Source organism: Chondrus crispus, genomic scaffold (assembly GCF_000350225.1).
Source record: "Chondrus crispus Stackhouse genomic scaffold, scaffold_224, whole genome shotgun sequence".
Classification (NCBI taxonomy): domain Eukaryota; phylum Rhodophyta; class Florideophyceae; order Gigartinales; family Gigartinaceae; genus Chondrus; species Chondrus crispus.
In genome coordinates this window covers 20,381-39,383 of record NW_005179100.1, presented here as the reverse complement: position 1 = coordinate 39,383, position 19,003 = coordinate 20,381, and the positions used below count along the sequence as shown (strand labels likewise).

General features: G+C 49.1%; 7 protein-coding genes; 2 read left to right on the top strand and 5 right to left on the bottom strand.

Moving 5' to 3' along the window:
- Positions 1–34: 34 nt before the first annotated feature.
- Positions 35–1,841, bottom strand: CHC_T00004273001 (hypothetical protein). XM_005715583.1 is given in 2 exon segments: positions 35–677; positions 678–1,841. 1 exon segment carries the CDS (start codon positions 1,839–1,841, stop codon positions 678–680), a length of 1,164 nt encoding a protein of 387 aa, XP_005715640.1. The 3' UTR covers positions 35–677.
- Positions 1,842–1,988: 147 nt separating this feature from the next.
- CHC_T00004272001 (hypothetical protein) lies at positions 1,989–4,727 on the bottom strand. XM_005715582.1 is given in 4 exon segments: positions 1,989–2,579; positions 2,580–3,214; positions 3,339–4,536; positions 4,695–4,727. 3 exon segments carry the CDS (start codon positions 4,725–4,727, stop codon positions 2,580–2,582), a joined length of 1,866 nt encoding a protein of 621 aa, XP_005715639.1. The 3' UTR covers positions 1,989–2,579.
- Positions 4,728–6,203: 1,476 nt separating this feature from the next.
- CHC_T00004271001 (hypothetical protein) lies at positions 6,204–9,094 on the top strand. Its single transcript, XM_005715581.1, has 10 exons — positions 6,204–6,470; positions 6,644–6,976; positions 7,058–7,234; positions 7,331–7,410; positions 7,543–7,565; positions 7,659–7,831; positions 7,946–8,234; positions 8,298–8,373; positions 8,473–8,833; positions 8,879–9,094. The coding sequence occupies exons 1-10, from the start codon at positions 6,204–6,206 to the stop codon at positions 9,092–9,094; spliced, it is 1,995 nt and encodes a 664-aa protein (XP_005715638.1).
- A 65-nt stretch (positions 9,095–9,159) lies between these two features.
- CHC_T00004270001 (hypothetical protein) lies at positions 9,160–11,089 on the bottom strand. XM_005715580.1 is given in 2 exon segments: positions 9,160–9,556; positions 9,557–11,089. The coding sequence occupies 1 exon segment, from the start codon at positions 11,087–11,089 to the stop codon at positions 9,557–9,559; it is 1,533 nt and encodes a 510-aa protein (XP_005715637.1). The 3' UTR covers positions 9,160–9,556.
- A 74-nt stretch (positions 11,090–11,163) lies between these two features.
- On the bottom strand, positions 11,164–11,772 carry CHC_T00004269001 (hypothetical protein). The gene has a single exon (XM_005715579.1). It carries the CDS (start codon positions 11,770–11,772, stop codon positions 11,164–11,166), a length of 609 nt encoding a protein of 202 aa, XP_005715636.1.
- A 4,483-nt stretch (positions 11,773–16,255) lies between these two features.
- Positions 16,256–17,918, top strand: CHC_T00004268001 (hypothetical protein). XM_005715578.1 is given in 2 exon segments: positions 16,256–16,924; positions 16,925–17,918. 1 exon segment carries the CDS (start codon positions 16,256–16,258, stop codon positions 16,922–16,924), a length of 669 nt encoding a protein of 222 aa, XP_005715635.1. The 3' UTR covers positions 16,925–17,918.
- A 14-nt stretch (positions 17,919–17,932) lies between these two features.
- CHC_T00004267001 (hypothetical protein) overlaps positions 17,933–19,003 on the bottom strand; it is a 1,470-nt gene continuing 399 nt past the window's right edge. Inside the window, exons 2-3 of the mRNA XM_005715577.1 lie at positions 18,382–19,003; positions 17,933–18,303 (exon numbers count right to left, since the gene is read on the bottom strand). The exon at positions 18,382–19,003 is cut by the window's right edge and continues 57 nt beyond it. Of these exons, the coding sequence (XP_005715634.1) occupies positions 17,933–18,303; positions 18,382–19,003 (993 nt within the window). The remainder of the gene's footprint in view (positions 18,304–18,381) is intronic.

Here is a 19,003-nt window from a genome sequence, read left to right as displayed (position 1 = left end):
AGCAGACCGCGCTGGAATGCATCACTTGACTTCCTTACAGTGGATCAGCGAGGCTCAACGAAATTACGTCGAGTCTCAGATTTTATTGCAGATACAGGCCGGCGACATTGCTGGCCGCAATGGCGATGCCAGCACATGCCGAGTCACACCATCGACCTCTCATGCTGTACCAAGGGTAGGGCTCCCGGTCGTCATCTAAAGGTCGGCAGCAACCCGAGACAGGCTCCGGCAAACAGGGGCCAAACTCCGGCACCATAACTAAGAAGTGGAATAGCCACGATACAATCTAGTGACCGGGTCTTTGAGCCGAGACAGTGTGCGACACAAAATCCTTCCTGTGGCCTTTGAGCAAACGTCACCTCAAACAAACTGGGAGATATCATCACCAACAATACAAAACGTCCTAAGAAAGCAGACTAAAGAGTCGTCTCTTCAGGCTGCCTGTGCAAACGCTTTGCCCCCATATAATGCATCCGCGTAGAAAAAAGCATATCACATTGATGAAAGTCCATGCACTCATGACCGCGAGTTCCTTCTAATTGCGCTGAAGTGCCGGTTCGTTTTTACGCATAACGTGATGCCTAACAGCTTGTCTTCATGTGGTCAACGTGCAACAATCACACAAAACTTTATGGCGCGTGTAGCGACAAACAAGGCCTGCGGCAGACTCGTCTTGATTAATCCACTCTAAATACCAGCTTTGGGTCCTTCAGAGTTACTGCTTCATCTGTCACAAACTCTGTCTTTCGCTCTCTTCTCCTGCTGCGGTTTCCATCTCGTGTACTAAAAGCACTGGCGAATTCTTCGTACTCCGGCCTGCTTGGAGGTTTTCGCAATTCCGAGACTTGCTCCTCTACTACTTCAGGTGCGGACACCGTCTCCTGTCCCTCATGCAAAATTTGCGCGCTCTGTGGCGTGGCTTTTGACACTCTTGTGATGGGAGGGACCAGCCCAGGTTGCATCGGCCTCGCCTTCAATTCTGGGGGTGGGGTCTGTACGACTTCGGTTTCTGGCTGAATGGGCTTCGACCCGGGGTCTGGATTTCCATGATTGTCAATTGAAGGTGTCACTCCCGTGATGGGAGGGACCAGCCCAGGTTGCATCGGCTTCGCCTTCAATTCGGGGGGTGGGGTCTGTGCGACTTCGGTTTCTGGCTGAATAGGCTTCGACCCGGGGTCTGGATTTCCATGATTGTCAATTGAAGGTGTCCCGGGGCGAATAGGCGGCGCTTGCAAATCTGGTACTGGTGCTTCCACTTCGGCAGCAGGTGCGTCGATAGGTTTCGCTTTCGCTCTCCCATGGAAATCAGAACCAAACTCTTCCATCATTACGTCGTAAGCATCCTCAACTTGTTCCTCCGAAAAAGCAGAGACATTCATTCCTTCGGAAAGAACAGTGCCCTCGTTCTGACGATCTTTCGAAGTATCAGGAACCTCGTCGGTTGCACTGGGAATATCAGATTGGACTGGACGCTCCCTGCCGGTGACAGCAGCGGCAGACGTAAATCGCTTCGATCCTTTAACTGGCTTTCTTCCAGTCCCACCGGAACGATGTAATAGCTTATCGAAAATGTCGTAGTCCCTAGGATCAATATCCACCGTCTTCGGGGCAGCCTCTCCAACCTCTTTCCGCACTGGGTCAGAGCTTGGTTGCCTTTCCTCCACTCCCAGCAACTCTGCAAACTCAGCGTACTTCTTCTTTTCTTCTTCTTTCACCACCGTTTCTTTCGTTGCGCTAAGATCATCAGAAGGCGAGGGCGCAGGTTTCGTAGTGCCGACGTCAAGCTTTTCCGCAAACTGAGCGTACTCGTCCGTCTTAGGGCGTTCATTGAGCGCAGACATCATCGGGGCTCGCTTTGCGCACCCGTAAATTTGCCTTTGTCGAGCTCCTTTAACGCATGTGCCTGAAGCTCCCCTTCGAGAGAGAAATGCAGTCGAGGTCGGCACCCACGCCATCCTTCCCTCCATGCAAGCCTTTCGGAAATCTTGCGATTGACTGAATATGTTTACAAGCCACGCAATTATCACTACTGTAGCTGCTTGACACCTTGTCTAGAATTGACAATCTACACACTCTTATGTCAAAACGAGGTGCCGGGGTAGGTGGCTGCTGGTGTTCTAATAGACAGTGTGCAATACTCTCCAGATCGATCACGAACCAGAGAAAAAATCCAGAAAATCTTCGCATTGCAATCTTTTTCTCCGTACAGAACTGTACTGTGCCGTGTCCCGCCTGAATTATACCGTACCAAGGGTACGCCATACCGCCGCGACACCCATCCAGGGACAAGGCTGAGCAATATCGCTGAACGGCGTTCTTGGGTACGTTCTTGGGTCCTGAAGGATATCAAGCCCATAACAAATACATTCATTGTGAAGTATACACCACAAGCTTTCGCGCACCTGGCAAGTTTGGAGCCAACAAACTTAGACTGCAAACCAATATACATCATCAGGCCACCGAAACCAAATAGAGCAGGCTTCGAGGTACTAAGTCGAACAGCTTCTAAACCCCAACTCATAAACCGTAACGCGACGATGTGGTAAAATATATGTTGTGACCAATCAACTACGTATCGTTCACTTCTCAGTGTTTGCAACCGGTTGAAACCCAGCATCCCTGCGTCGTTTTCGGACGCAGTACGCCACTGCCAAAACTACAACAACCCCGGTAACCCAAGACACATTTCCTACTGTCAACACGAATTGCTTCGCTTTGTGCGACGATCCAACATGATCGCATTCCTTTGCTATACCAAATTCCAACGTATCATAGTCAAGAATCGGTACTGTAATAAGCAACCGACTCTCCCCCACCTTACGACACACGAAATGGAAAGACACCTTGACCTTTTCTCCAGCATTAAGTGAATTTTCTGAGTTTGTGACATCCCCCCAACCAAATTTTCTGCGAGTGCTCAACCGCGGAGAGGCTGCAGCTATCACTCCTGGGTGCTCGACAGTGACGCCGATCCGTCCAATGTGTAGGGCAGCATCTTTAGAGGCCCCGCTGTCTGTGCCTGGTGTACCATACGTCAAATATATCGTCCATTCCGATTGGTTTCCAGGAAGATGTAGATGTTCTTCCGAATGGGCTGTTCCAATGTTTTCAATCGCGACCATGTACTTCGGGGTAGGTTTGCCCATATCTACAATGTCGAAAGCACCTTCTGTGCTGCCAACTGAAAGCTTACTTGCTATCTTTCCCCCGCAATCTACGCAATAAAAGAGAAGTCAATGTAAAAAAGCTCAGTTAGAAAAATCACGAAATATAGCAGTGCATGACATTCTTAATTTCACGCAATAGCTCTGGAGCGATCCGTCTTTTGATGCTCTTACCCTTCTCCCACGTGGAGGTCAAATTCTGAAAAGGCGGAATTCCTACGCTCACAGAAACATCAGAAGAACCTTTCGTCACGCATTCGTAGCTCACTTGAAATTCGGTCATGTCCAGACCCTGGAAAATCCCCCCATTGGGATGATTTCCGCGAACTGCAACGCTAACAATGCTCGGATCGCTGCTGATTACAAGTGGTGCTAAGAATTCCTGTTGTGCACCAGGCTGCAGTAACTTCGCATATACCTCGGTGGACACATCGCTTGGCGGGACCACGTAGGGCGCATCCGCATCAGACCCGAAAGGATGGCGAACCTTTTCACCGCTCTTCTGGTTGTCTGTAGTGTAGCCAAACTCCAATTGTGTGTTTACTCCGCCTGTGCATTTCTTTTTCCATTTGATTGGGACCACAGAGTCGGGATCGGCACCGAATTGAATTTTGAGTTCAAGATCTATTAGGGCATCCGCATCCTTCTTGCAAAAATATCTGACCATCACTTCTGCACTTGACGATTGCAGTGCCACCGCGTACGATAAAACAATTGCATCCGAAGCATCCGCGGAATCCCCGAGTAACTGCAGTGTTGGTGGGGTCGCCTTGAAAGCGTTCTCAATTTCAGAGGCAGGCACGCTATAGGTAATATCAAACTGCAAACGATCATTGTATTGATCGTCTAAAAAGCAATCGGTGTCAGGAGTGGACGGATCGGCGGTGGTAGTGAGGCACGAATTGAAGAGGCCGGACAAAGCTCCGTCTTTGAACACTTTCGTAGTAATGCGGCTTCCCAATCCAGGTTTGGCAGTGTTAATGTAAAGGGAAGAAAGTACGGGGCTCTTTTCCGGGGTTTTGCTCTCCGTACTATTGCCCGTCACACCATCGCCTTCAGACGCCGGCGGTTGCTCAGGGGCGTTTTCCTCCGGTTGAGGCTCTGATCCATTTGTTACAGAGGATTGTGGCGCATGGCCTGCATTCTGATCCTCGCCCGGTGTATTCTCGGCCGGCTCCGCGCCGTCCTCTTGCCGGCCAACTGTGTTCGCGTGTGATGTAAGTGCTAGCCACGAGACGGCGAGCAAAAACAAGAACCAGACTCTTGTCGAATACATCATGAAACTACGCGCGTATCCTCTGCTGGTGCGGCGGGCAAGTGAGATGCGGTGATTCCATAGACTAAAGAGTAGAGACGACCGGCGTGAGGTTGGCTGAGCAATCCGTACGGTGCACTAGTCACCGAATAAGGCGCTTAGGCATGGGGCGTTAGGCGACTGGGTATCAAGAGGCAGGTGGGATTTTTCCGAGACCGGAAAGGGTGTAAGCATTTCAGTGATATCATTGGCTGATGACGACCAGGCAAGGAAACCACTGTACAGTGCAGCATCCCCACGAGAAGCATGAAATAATCGTTCGTCCTACGTGTAAGGGTACTGCACATACAGTGCATTCAAACCGGCATGATCTTCTCCATCGCGATACCTTCGGAAAACTAACTTTCGCTCATGCAAATAACGAAAAAGGGAAAAGCAACTGCTCTATCCAAGAGAAGATCAGAGGCAACACAGGGCACAAAATTGCAGTGGAAGTGCAAGGTTCAGAGAGAACGAATGCACGGCCTATTGCAGTACCTAGTTTACATTATCTATAATATATCATGATTGAAGGACGGACGGGTAGCAGTGAGCATGACGACCGAGGAAAGTTTGCGCACATGTCGCTTTTTGTAGTGTCCAACATTGGTTTAACTCTGGGTGATACTCCGGTAGGGCCTCACATTCACAACACGGCAAAAATACATAAATCTTTTAGGGAAACAGTACAATCCTCCTTACACGTTGTTCAAGGAGAACGCTTCCAAGATACACATACATATATGTCTATACATGAAATCTTAGGTTGGCGTGAAACGAAATGAAGTGTGCTTGTCATCAAGCGTAGAGTGATTTCTGTGAAGGACCAAAAAGAGTATCATTCTCTTCATCATGCATAGAAGCAGAAGGAAAAATGACGCCGTAGGTTAATATCTTTGAATTGAATTTCTGCTGTTGGATGGAATGTTGGTTGCACGTTTTGACGAGATACTCCAGACGCTTTTTGTGAAGGCGCGTCCCAACATGTGACAAGCGAAATGTCTTGTCACATCTCTCGAAATGCCGCGTAATCAGCGCAAAATTCCCTGCTTCTCCGAGGGCTGGAATTAAGCACATAGGCATGTTGGCTGCAAGATCAATATTCTCTAAACATAAAGACATACACTATTTAGTTTCTTCCGATCCTTCTTGAACTACCAGCGCGGGGTTTCGAGAGCGGTCCAGCTACTTCTCATCTTGAAAAAATTTTGCAAGCCTCAACTTACGGCATTTATGTTGTTTCTGGATCACAAGATGCTTAGGGGAAGAAACATAATGCGCCGAGTAAAACAGAGGCGGGTGTTGTCAAAGAACTTTCGTCGACTTGCAAGTCTCACGGTTGCCGACGATGGGGCTTCTAAGTCTGTGCAAATCCCGGTGTACATGTCTTTGCTTGCATTCATCGTTTTTGCGCTTCATTATGGGATTAAACCCGCTTGTCTTCTGATGTCAATTCACTTCAGCTTGAAGCGTTACGGTTTCTGGACTAAAATTCAGGCCGTATTTCAGACCTGGAGACGTCGGCGCCAAGATCATGGACCTACGTCACGACAAAAGCTTTACTATTACGTTGATTACTGGTTGTCTACGAACCCGTACGTTCTCAATTGGGTGGAAACAGTTAAAGTTTACCAATGCTCAATCTCCCACGCCTACGGTTCTATTCTAAGCATGTCTAACTGAAATTTTCCTTTTGAATCCCTTGCTAAATCTATTCCTGCAGGTATGCGAAAGCCTTGGTTCTAATGGCTTTAACATGGTGCCTCATTCTGTCTTCAGGTACACTAATCAGTTGGATGGCTTCTGAGCCGTGGATAGAGTCTTTATGGGCAGCCGCACTCGGGTCGGGTCTCGATTGGGGATTCATCAACTCAACCAGCCCCTCCTTACGATTGGTCGCCGTCTGCACAAATGTTGGAGGATTGGTTCTAACTGCTCTACTCCTATCCATTATTTCTGATGCTGTTCAGACAAAGTACGACAGTCTACGAAAAGGAGAAAGCTCTGTGACGGTAAGCAGTCAATTATGTAGCCTCCAGGCACATATCAAGAATCGCAAATATTTTTCAAGAAGCATCTTCAAGAAGCATATGCTATCTCGAGAACCATTACTTTCACTTTTTCACGTTCTCATTTCTGACTCGACATCTCGTAAATGATTCGAAACTTTCGCGAATATCAACAGGAAACTGGCCATACCCTCATAATAGGGTGGTCTGTGAAGTCGCTTTCTGTCATGGTTCAATTGGCGAAAGCTGGAGAAAGCGCCGGAGGTAACGTCATTGTATGTCTTTCCGATCAGCGAGAAAAAGAAGATATGGAAAACGATATTGCACAATGTGATTTCAGTTTTGCAAACGTGGGTACTAGAGTTGTTTGTAGATCTGGATCCCCCCTTTCATATCAAGACTTGCAAAAGGTGTCCTTCTTCCGAGCCCGGTCAATAATTATCTTGGGTGATGATGAAAATGATGCTGAGACAAACGATGCCCGTTCATTACAAATCCTTTTAAGCATTGTCTCAGCTCTTGAGAGAGAGAAAGCGGCGGTTGAAAAGAACAAGAAGTTGAAAGGTCCCAACTTTGAAGCTTCTGCCGAGATTGTCGTCCCCCGGCCAGACAGAGTCGTCATCGAAGTAATGGATACAGAAAATGCTGCAATAATGACCTCAATATGCCCAGAGCTTGTCGAGCCTGTTCTAGCTAATGATGTGCTTGGAAGGTTGATGCTGCAAGCAGCAAGAAATCCCCTGGTAGCGGACGTTTGGCAAGAACTGGTGAGTTATCTGTATTCCCTTCACGAGTATGAATGTCTTTGGGATGCTCGCATCTCCTGTTTGCTACAAGAATCCTAACATTTTTTGACCTTTTAGCTGGGGTTCGACGGCTGCGAAACGTACTCAGGCCAGTGGGGGATACTACGGGGACTGAGCTTTAAGGAGGTCCTTCTATGGTATGCAGAAAAACCTCTCTCTGTGCCCTGTCCGTTTCTGTCCTTCGCGTCTCAGCATTTTTTACTAACCACCGCGATCTTGTGCTTGTTTAAACACTCTCGCTCCCTATTGCTTTCCCAAAATTCTGGCAGCTTCGAAGATGCAATCCCGCTTGGTGCGTATTCCCATTTTTGCCCCTATATTGGTCCTTCCATGCCAGAAGCGTGGACTACTGTGCTGACATTCCATTCCTGTGTTCTTTTCGTAGGAGTGAAGACCGCATCTGGAGATTTAATGCTGAACCCTTCGGATTCGTACGTCATTGGTGATGGCGACCAAATTATTGTTCTTGCAGAAGACGACGACACCTATTGTGCTTCTATTACACATTCTCTCATTAGGGAAGCGGTGTACGACCCCTACAATCATGCCATGAGGTATGTTGACGTTTGTCCCGGAGGGCTCGAGGCTATCCGGAATTTTTCGAAGGATTGGGCGAGAAGCTCAGCAATGCCGTCAAAGTGCCTTGCTAGCAAAGATTCTGGAGAACAGGAGATTGAACGGATTTTGTTCTGTGGTTGGCGCTTTGACATGGGAAACTTACTGCAGGTTTACTCTGCCGTTGCTCCATTCGGATCAGAATTTTGGATACTATCTGAACTTGCTGTAGAACAGCGAGAAAGTGAGTTGTCACTCAGAGGGTGGGAGTCGAATAGTCGAGTCAAGGTTGTGCACCGTGTTGGTGCATGTCGACGAAATGTGCTAGCCCAATTACCTTTGGAAACTTTTTCAAGTGTTATTGTTGGCGCATCCGATGCGCATTCAAACCATTTGAGGTCTTCTGGTCGCTCAAAAGGGTCATCAGATCAGTCTTCAGGAGGAAAGTCAGAGACACTTGGTGATGCAGACGCACGTGTGATAACAGTAGTGATGATGATACAGGATATCACCACGAGAAGAAACGAACCATCTCCGGACAACGAGTTCTGCAACATTGCAGCACCACGAAAAGATGACTCAAACGGTCCAAGAAGCATGAACAGCCTGAGCACATTCGCTTCGATGCGTGGGGCGTTGGGCAGAGCACGGAGCCAGCGTTTCATTGGCTCAAAGGCCACTCTTGATAATAACTCTTCTCGAGGAGTTATAGTTGGGGAAATCGTGGATTCTCGATCACGGGCTATGCTTTCGATTGTCAATTCCATTGACGCGGTCGTTGCTAGCAGCGAGCTTATTTCGAAGGCAGTGGCAATGGTTTCAGAAGATGGTTCAGTCAATCGTTTTCTAAACACATTATTTGACCCACATGACTCCGAAATCACCCTGGAAAGCGTTGAATCTTATGTGGACTTAACAAAAGATGAGGAAGTCAGTTTCTTTGAACTGATGGCTCGCGGGAGGAACGTCGGCACAATTGTGTTAGGCTACCTGGAAAGGGAAATTGTGCAATCAGATTCAGAAGAAGGCAGCACAATCCGCTACACGAAGGTTGCGTTGAACCCAGGCGAGAAAGATCTTCGAAGAGGATGGCACCCAGATGATCTTCTTATTGTTCTGACCCAAGCCCCCTCTGGTTCTTCGTTGGCACCATCCGATTTCTTGAGTGATATTGCAGACATTAGGACTATGGACATGACCGGAGAACTGGGCTGGGCAGAACCTATCAGCATGGGAAAGCGATGCAAGGTCCGGTTTCGAGGTTAAACTTTCCTAACTGAATGGATTCAAGCACTGATGTGAAATCAGAGTGTAGGACTACGACGGTATTCACTGTGTGCAGTAGTGCATTTATGACGATGATGTTCTGCTCGCGTAACTGGGGGTGTATGCTAAGTCTAAATGTGAGTAGTAAGATAAAAACACGACATGAGCTCCGAAACGAACGGCAGGTTCTTCTAGGCTTGAATATTTGCAGCTTCACAATGCTCAAATGGCCACACACGCAACTCTATTTCTCGGCAGTCTTATGGTGGGGAGAGCCTCGTCAGTACACATACGGATTTCTGGAGAATAATACGTTATCGTCCGTGTACAAAAAGTATTGCTCGTTGAGCACACCGGTATGCGGAATCATCTGGTGACAGAATCAATACACTGGAAAGAACCACAAATATGGATACCATTCCGTGGTGATGTGTACTGGTAAGGTCGCCCCGCGAAGGCCTTTTATTGCGAAGCCCTCTTGGCGGCATAAAATTCTATCAGCTCATTGAACCTCTCTTGGCATTCATCAGGGGTCCTCCCGACTGCATTACCAACTTTCTTCCACCTGGAAGGGTCTCCCTTTGCATGCTTCTTTAGAGCGGTCTCGAAAAGGAGCTGCTGCTTCGGAGTAAACTGGAGCACATTTGGTGGTTGTGAGGGCGCAGATGCTGAAGGCTTCGTTACCGGCTTGATGCGGGTCTTTTGTTCAACGTCTGGATTCGTCTTCCTCTTGTCCTTCAATCTATCATTTGAGACAGGGGTATGCTGAGCTTTCACCGATTGTTTGAGTGAACCCGGCTTAATCTTAGAAGGCCGGTTGTCGTTGACTTTTCGCAGGATTTCGTCTGCGTCTCGAGATCCGATATAGTCTGCAAGTCGATTCCATCTATCTCTTGTTCCACCCGGAAACTTCGTCACACCCTTCGACAGAAGTGATAATTCCTCCTTAGACCACGGCTTCTCGGGTGCTTTGGCGACCGTCTTCTCGCTCTTCACGGTGGGCCTTTGAACGATTGTTTCCGGTTCAGATTCGATCGTGCAGTCCTTTTTCGAATCCGCATCAGTCTCCGCATCGGCCTCAAGAGAAACAGAAGATGAATCGGTCATGTCTTCAAGTTTCGCTTCTTTCGTCGACAAGTTAGCCACGATTTCACTACATATGGGCTTTGTGGGATCTGCGCGAGCTGCATCGAGCAATGCATACGCAGTTTCACACCTGTCACTGGTGTCCGGAAGAGATGATAACTGGGTGGCAACAGCTCCAATAGTCTCTGCATTTCCCTCCGCGCAAATTCCCTCGATACCGAGCAACCCACGCTCTGTTGCCATAATATTCAACGCACGGCCTACAGCTCGTAGGTTTTGACGAGCCCTGCGCAAAACCTGGCGGGCTGCATCTTTCTTTTTCTTCGCAATTGCCCGTGCGGCTTTCTCGTCTGCGGCTTTGCTTTCAGCTTCTAGTCTTTCCTTCTCTTCCTGTTCTTCCTTGAGACGAATGACCTCCGCGGCCTTCCGCTTGCGCTCTTCTTTCACGGCATCCTTCTTGGCTTTAACAGCTTGCCTTTCACGCTTGAGACGCGGGTCATGTTTGTGAGCAAGGTCTACCAAGCGTCGAATCCTTGAACTTTCTTCCTTCTTCTTCTTGTTAATTTCTTTAGAGTTCTGCCTCTCCATCCATCGCTTCTCTTCACGAGTCTCTGCCGTGTCCGTATCATGTTCACAACCATAGGAAAAATCTCTCCATGACTTGAAAGTATACCAAAAATCGTAAAACTTGTGGACAGTGTCCATGTCGGTGTCATCATCACCGAGGTCGGGGACACGGTCCGAGACACACCATCGCGCGTTGAGCTGGAAGCATTTGCCGAACTTCTCGAAAAATCGCTGTGGGGATGCGGTCGCATCCCTCTCGCTGGGGATGGAGTCGTCGACGTCGTCAACAGAATCGTAACCCGCACGCCTCTTGTTATCCGAAAGTACATCGTAAGCCTTCATAACAGCCTTGAAATGGGTCTCTGCGTTCTGCTTGGCCTCGTCGCCGTGATGGGATATTTTGTCCGGGTGATAAATTAAACTAATCCTGCGAAAACTCTTCTTGATATCGTCAGCAGTGGCGTGCCACCTCTTCTCTCCGAGCTCGAGAAGCTCATAAAGATCGTCGCTGCCGACTGCCATCTTGGAGGCGAGGGACTTGGCGGCATCGGTATCCTTGGCTCGCAAAGTGGGGGCGCTCTTTGCTTGCTTGTTTTTGTTAGAGTCAGCTGGATGGAGGAGCTCTTCGGGTGCGTTGAGGGCGTAGGTACGGATGAGCTGTTGTTGGTAAGAGTGGCCTGCATGTTCGATGGGCTTCCGATAGGGTGTAGCTGGGGAGGAGACGACGACACCTCCTTCTTCTGGCAGTTGGCCTGTAGCCGGGGGAAGGCAAAGGATGGGTGTGTCAACACCCAGACACGCAGCTCGGGCCATGCCTGGCTAAAGGGAGGCGCAACAAAGCGAAGGGCCGGGCGAGTAGAGAATAGGGAAGAAAGGGACGGAGCTACGACGACTTTAAGGGGGGATGGTTTTGAGCGGGCAGAGGAATTGTGGCGGGGCAGTGAGGAGTGAGGTGTGAAAGGTGCAAAGGGTTGTTTCAGAGGCGTTGGCGGAGGCGTATGTGGGCAAACGGATGCGCGCTGCATGGCGGACGACGGTGCTTTCCCGGCTACAAGGCTCTTTCGACCAACGCGAGAGTGACAAGTATTTTTGACAGCATCGGCCGTCCTGCCTTTGAACGTTGGGTGCCGCCACCTGGCGATGGGGGAGTGGTTGTGTGGATTCCCATTGTGGTCTCTTTTTTGCCATTTATTTGCGGAATCATACGGTTGCCGGCCTGGAGACGCCTCTTCTACAGCACGCGTGGTATTGCCTCCTCTTGTGTGCTGTACACCCTTTTTCCCGCCAGCCCTCCCTGTCGGGCGCCCCGTTATTTGTTGTTAAGAACAGGTGCCGCTCCCTGAAGTAAACCCTACAATGGCAAGAACAGCTCTTCTACTGTGTTGGAAACTGCACACTCCCTATTTGGCTCGTCCCTCCGCCGGAGTCCTAAGAGGCTTCGTATGAGGTTGTCAACAACAACCGTGCCGTCCCTGAGACTTCATGCCTGTTTGTTTCAAGTTGAGTACACAATGAAGACTTGACGCAGCGTACATCAAAGCGTTCATTCGCTCTTGAGATAGCGTATCAATAAACGCGCCTTGAATATCTCTCACTTGCCACTTCTTTTCCTCGACATGCTAGTCTGTGCGCCTTGTTTTTACTTCTGATGAAATGAGGTCTTGTTCTAACGTTTCAACGACGTATCGCGACCTCGCAAAATACGCATATATCATATACATAGCATGACTCCGCTTTTCCGGTACCCTTAGAGCACCCCCACCCGTCAAGGGTACTGTACAGGAAAAGCTGAGAGCACACGCTATGACCAAGACACACTATTTTGCGTGAAGGAAAAGGCTCTGTCCTATGAAAAGGCTTTGTCCTTCCCGCAAGATACACGTTTAGGGATTCTACGGAGAAGGGATATATAGTATGATCACTGTCTCTTGGTCATAGCAAGAGGGTCCCACCCTTGAAGATCCGTCACTTCAACCTGGATCTGAAATATTGTATTCCCCTGGCGACACCCACTCAACATAGTAGCAGTTTCTTCAAGCCACCGCCCCTTTTTACAAATTTTAAATTCCACCAAAAGTAAACATCGTTTACGTTTTTTTTTTGTACAGGATTGATAGCGTCGTTTCTCTCTGAAGAAGGCCAACTGCAGTACCTGTACTTCAAAGGTTGTCTTCCCTTGACACCCGATGGAACATGTGACCCAGCGTGATGTGCTTTATGCCTTTTCCGTACTTCTGGTACACAAAAACAAATCCGTTGAAGCGATGTGGATTCGCGTACGCCACGAGATTCGACTTGACACGGGTTCGTTCGCTGTGTCCCAGGGAGACCGGAAGGCGCAGCGAAGACAGCTGAAGCAGGTCGAGTCGAAAGCCCCTGACGAAGCGTTTTGAAAGCAGGGGCGCAACACTGGCCCGTTCTAGCTGCTCATGGGAGACGACGTATGCTTATCAGACAGCAGACGCACATCTTGATCACTGCTCTGTACAACTGTAGAATAGCAATGGATAGCCACATCCAATGAAAACACTTTTTCAAGCGTGTTTTTGCACCACATTTGGCACGAAATGCTGCACCTGTAAGGGTACAGTTGTGAACCAGCCTACGTGTTAGCGCACAGTATTTGTGAACTGGTAGATACAGGTTGAACACGTTTTACACATTACAGTACCAACATACGCTCTCTGTTGGTACAGTATGACAAGCAACGATTTTACAACAGTACCCTTCTCACTACTGTAGTATAATTTGGGTAATGGTGTATTTTGGGCACATTTCAACCCACGATCCTCTGCCCTCCCCGCCTTCCACAACTATGCAGAGTCCATCTCTCACACACACACATACACGCACCCAGCACCTGGACAGTAAAGCTTTTTCCTCCTCTTCTCTGTCCGCCTCCTGGCTCGACGGTGGCGGTATGCCGCCGGAAATGAGAGCTCAAACCCTCGCACACAAGTGACGAATCAAAAAGAGTAGAGAAGAACGCGCTAGCAGCGCAAAACGCGTTTTTCTATAACTGGGAATATTAAAGAAAGCAGTAGACGCCCTCAAAGCATCGTATGAGTGTTAGAAGCATGAAAGGCGTGGCTTTTCTGACGTGCAATGCCCCTCAGATGCTCTCACAGCCTGCGAGATGTGGAAATGTGGACAGTAAACACACACTGGCTATCAAGGCACGCGGGCGGCGTGTGTCAACAAGGTCAGTTGGTGAGAAGGGAAGTAAGGCGCCTGTTGGAAGAGAGGAGGTTGTTCGCACTTTAGAGAGCAGTTTTTGGACTTCTCTGGATGATATTTCCTTAAAAAAGTGGCCTAGACGTTCTCCGCTTCGTCGATAAGGGAGGGAAGAGAGTACTCGTGCAGATCGGCAGCACGTCGCGGCGCGGAGTTCGCTGGGATCGCAACTCCGATGTAAAGTATTTATGTGGGTACCCAAATTGTGCCGGATGGCACATGGAGCGGCCAAAAATTGATTTTTTGGTACCGAAAAACCGGCCAGTAGAGGGGTAAAATGACCGATTTCAGGAAAATCCTTAACGTGTCCAAATTATACCAGTGAGAAGGGTACTGCACTGCACTGCATGCAGTATGAGTGCGTGTTGCAAGCACCTGTCCCTACGACTTTATAAGCCTCTTGCTTGCATCCCACGCTTTCTAAATGACCCGCCTCTGCAAGTTGGCGACACAACGCTAAATGCAAAGGGAAAAACTCCTGGGTGGCGAAGCAAAGAAAATCTCAGTCTGAAGAGCATATTTAAAAGGACTTTTAATGCATTTCTGCGCATATAGTACCTTTCGCTTGTGTGGCGATGCAATTCGTGGAGAGAAGCTCTTCTGTTACAGTACGGGTAAATACAAACACCATCGTGCGTATGAGACATTGATCCGGGTACATCATTTGCTTTGTTGAATTTGTACCAGAGATTTCCCGGGCGATCTGTGTCGTGAGAACGTGAGGTGTTGCTTCTCGCTCGTGCGCACTATTAATACAATTCACTTGTTGCGCTCGCCGTGTGGGTGGCGGATAAGACGAAGAGAGGGCGAGGCGCAGTACAGACGCGACGCAAAACAAATAGAACACTCTTCTACTGAAGTGAATTTCGTGTGTCCCTCTGCGAGTGCCCGCGGCGTGCGCACAGCCAACTATTATGCTTGCCGTCGCACTTCGCCGCCGCTCTCGGGGGGCGAGGGAAGCTCTATTCAAATGCGAGCAAGTGTTCTATCGGCATTATGAAGCACTACGCTTTACTGTAATGGCCAACGCAACGTCTTCTCCAGGAAGACCAGGAGTCGCAATTTCACACCTGTCGCTCTGGAGAATTTTCACAAATCCGCTACGTGCAACACTCCCACAGTCAAACCCCAATAAAGGAATACTGTACCTACCCGACCAGTGAATAAACACGCCTATATGAATAAAAGACTGTGATACCAACAGTGGAGACCCCTACGGCGCTCATTTATGTCACATATTCAAAAAAAGACATAAATGAATAAACTTCTGGCACTTCTGAGATAAGCTGGGGTCACATTTTGCAGCTTAAGCCTTGCAAATTTCTACTGATTGCAGTCATAAAGCCTATGGCGACCCACTCACATCTACGATACTTTGGCTCCTGCCGATCGTTAAACACAGAACAGAAGTGCATCCCTCAGCTTTAACTCCTTCCCCTTTTCTAAGCACCATAACTATCCATGGAAGGTGGTTTCCAGAAATAGTTACATTAACCCGTGAAGAACCTGCACAAATAATTGAAGTCTCCAGTTCCTGTTCTCATTCATCTATCGAGGCTTGGCAGTAGGTACAGAAAAAAAGGTTTATGTGGCTTTGAATCTCAGCTCTACACTATGATGTTTAGATCAGATTATGAATTTTGTTCTTCAAGAGCTCCCTGGCTGTTCCGCAAATGTAATAGTCTGTTTACATGACATAGGCGGAAGCTGCAGCAAGTTTAAGTAGTCTTATCCTTTTCACTAAGTTGCAGGAAGAGATGCAGAACGAGTGTTGCACCGCAGGCTCATGTACTGTAAGTGCCCTTCCATGACCCGGCACAGCACTGACGTATGTCTTCGAAGAGGAGATTCAGATTTTCTTCAGGCTGGTGTGACAGTCAACCTCCAAGGTCAACTCCGTCATCTCGCTCGGCACATGTCAGATCTTTATCTTTCACGTGTGCAGTAATACTGTGCTGTACTGTAGAATGATTATTGAGTCACCTCACACAAGCACGAAAAGGAAACCAGCAAAATTCGATTCGATCCTACGTTATTTTATGTGTGTTCAGAAATGGCTTCAGCTCTGTAGCCAGCAATACACGTCTTGCCCTGCGTCCCGTGATCACCAGCGATAACGTTTCCCGGCTATCAGCTAAGCTCGCAGAAGCTTCCCTTGACTTGTTTCATTGACTTTCTGCGAAGTTTTCTAACACAGCTACTTTCCTGTGGCCTTTTCTTTCCTGCTCGGAGAAGTACAAAATTGCTACAGCCTTGGACGCCAGTCGCAGCGCTATGGAGTTGTCAGAAAACGCAACTTTGCTTGCCAAGGGGGCAGGTGGTAACCTCGCTTCGAACGGCGTCGTCCTTGTCTCCAACCTACAGCTGGCATCACTGGTGGTCTGTTTGGGAGTAGCTCTTCTCGCGAGCCATCGTCTTGATTTGGGCGTTGAGTGGAAACTCGCTGTCGCCGCGGGGCGATGTCTAGTCCAGCTGTCCGCCCTAGGGTTGGTTCTGGTCCCGATCATCATGTACAACTACCCTCCCGTAGTCTTGGCCTATATAACACTCATGATGCTCGTCGCGGCTGTGGAGGCATCCGCTCGCCCGCCGTACGTGTTTGACGCCATGGTAGTCGTTTGCTTCATATCTATCACGGCTACGGTCGCAATGTTTGGCCTCTTCACGTTTACCGTAGTGCTAGGGACCGGGCTTGATGCGCAGTATTGCATTCCAATCATTGGTATGATTACCGGGCAGTCCATGTCGTCTCTGAGCGTCGCACTGTCCAACATAGTTACTGAGTTTGCCGAACGTAAGAGTAATATTGAGAATCTACTTGCGCTTGGAGCAAGCAAATGGGAGGCCTCGTACGATGTAATGAGGTCAAGTGTCCTTTTAGGTCTCACTCCAACTCTGAATACCATGAGTGTTACGGGCCTTGTAAGCATTCCAGGTAAGTAGTATCGATGACTTCATCCAACCACGCCTTCATCGTTCATGCTGGAGCAGTCGGTGTATCCAAGGTGTCATTTTTCAAAATGTCAGTTTCTAACTTCCTATGCGCATCATTGCTTGTGTCGAGTCCTGCCCATTCAGGAATGATGACCGGACAGGTAAGTTTGCCTCACATGCCTCGTCTCACATGTTAACGACACTTTTATCGCACTCATGGCCGTCGCATATTCTCATGTCCAGTGTTTCCTATGAACATGCCTTCTAGGGCTAGTCGAGGATCTAGGCTAACTAACGCATCCAATGACCTCGAACAAAACAAAAATAATAACATCGCACTACTTGCAACTACTCGAATGTGTGACGCCAGATCATCGGAGGTACACCCCCCAGCCTAGCGGCAAAGTACCAATTGGTGATCATGTATGTTGCTTCAGGAACAGCGACGATATCTACATTGACGGCTTCCGTCTTAACTGTTTATACTCTCATAGATTCACAAAACAGAGTGAGGGGTGAGAAATTATATCCCAGAGCGAAAGTCAATCGGCTCGAATCTATCATTACCACCGCTCGGTATTTAGCATCTTTCTTCACGAATTGGCGAGCGACAGTTCGACGACAATCTGGCCCATTTCCGCCGTATGTTCATGACCCCATCCCGGCAACTCAGATTTCTATTGCCGCGGAGAGCGAAGTGATCACAGGTCTCAAGACTCCGGGAGAGGGTACGAAATACGGATCAATGTCTTCACAGAAGCGCGATGAGGGGAATGGATAAATACATCGAGATTATCGTGAAATGCAACATTGCAGGTACGACTGAACACTTCAGGTCTGATACCCTCGTCCACGCGACTATGCAAACCAATCGTAGTAAAGATTCCTAAAGCTGAAAATCAGCCGTAATCAGCGGGTTGTACGGAGCCCTGACGAGTCTTGATGAATCGTATGAAACTTAAATAAACTCGGGACGAGCAAACTCTTGAGCCCAAGTCTTGAAGTCCAGGTTCCTGCCTACGACCAAGGCTGTTGTGGTTGACTGCGCGGCGAAGACATCGGGGAGATTGGGATCATCGGCTCGTAGTCTGAATCAATGGCCGTCTTTCTTCTTCTAGGGGAGCCCTTTCGCATTCCGGAAGCGTCTGCCTTCTGTTGTTCTGCCTTTGCACTTTTCGACACCAGAAACACACCACACATCGTTGAGCAGATACCCAAAAAGAAGGGGATGTTCCCCAAAGTAAGGGCATCGAATTCGCGGTACATGATAACGCCGGACGACATGGCGCAAGTGGTAAACAAAACATAATAAACGGGAATAACTTGGGCGTTTCCAAATCTAGCCATGGCGAGATTGAGGTATCTCAACTGGGCGAGAATAGCAATGGCTAAAACAAGGCCAAGCGCAAACGGAAGCCAGTTGCCAAACTGGGAATCTCCCTCGATGGTGAGGCGCAGGAAGGTACTAAGAGCTTTTGCGCAGACGACTGTGACGCCACCCAGAAGGGAACTAACGCCAACGTAAACGAAAATATATTGCGCGCCGAGTGTAGTGTGGTGGGAGAGGTAGATGAGGAGACCTGTAGCTGTAAGTGTGATAAGCATGAAGGCAACGAACGGCGGGCGGAGGAGCAAGCGGGTAACGGCGTCGGCGTCTAGAGCGCTCTCTGCAGCTGAGACGTCTGGTCCTGCGGCGCCTATAAGAAAAGCGCCTGTGACGCAAAGCGCAATGCCCAGGAGGTTGCGATTGGAAACATTTTCATGCAGAAAGACATGTGCCAGAATGGCGGACAGGACGACGCTCCACGCGCCCAACGGGGCGACGAGGGAAGCCGGGGCGAAGGCGAAGGCGGCAAAGTTGCCGACCTCCCCCGCGGCCATGAGGAAGGTGCCCATCCACCAGGTGGGGTTGTGCAGAAAGTGGAGACCCGGGTCCTCGGGCTGCGGGACGAAGGACGGGCCGGGGTCCTCCTCGTCGGAGCTACGGTGGGAAAGGCGGAACTCGTTGGGGGCGCGGTGAGCGCGGCGGTACTCGTCGTCGGGCTTGTCGGGGTCGTCTGAGGTAGACTCTGCGGCGTCGGTGACGGA

Coding starts and splice junctions, on each gene's coding strand:
- CHC_T00004273001 (XM_005715583.1), bottom strand. CDS start 1,841: ATGTCTGCGCTCAATGAACGCCCTAAGACGGACGAGTACGCTCAGTTT.
- CHC_T00004272001 (XM_005715582.1), bottom strand. CDS start 4,727: ATGCTTCTCGTGGGGATGCTGCACTGTACAGTG. Junction 4,537..4,694: donor GGATGCTGCACTGTACAGTG/GTTTCCTTGCCT, acceptor CGGATTGCTCAG/CCAACCTCACGCCGGTCGTC. Junction 3,215..3,338: donor GACCTCCACGTGGGAGAAGG/GTAAGAGCATCA, acceptor TTTATTGCGTAG/ATTGCGGGGGAAAGATAGCA.
- CHC_T00004271001 (XM_005715581.1), top strand. CDS start 6,204: ATGGCTTTAACATGGTGCCTCATTCTGTCTTCAGGTACACTAATCAGT. Junction 6,977..7,057: donor TACAAATCCTTTTAAGCATT/GTCTCAGCTCTT, acceptor GCTTCTGCCGAG/ATTGTCGTCCCCCGGCCAGA. Junction 7,235..7,330: donor CGGACGTTTGGCAAGAACTG/GTGAGTTATCTG, acceptor TTGACCTTTTAG/CTGGGGTTCGACGGCTGCGA.
- CHC_T00004270001 (XM_005715580.1), bottom strand. CDS start 11,089: ATGAAGGCTTACGATGTACTTTCGGATAACAAGAGGCGTGCGGGTTAC.
- CHC_T00004269001 (XM_005715579.1), bottom strand. CDS start 11,772: ATGCAGCGCGCATCCGTTTGCCCACATACGCCTCCGCCAACGCCTCTG.
- CHC_T00004268001 (XM_005715578.1), top strand. CDS start 16,256: ATGGAGTTGTCAGAAAACGCAACTTTGCTTGCCAAGGGGGCAGGTGGT.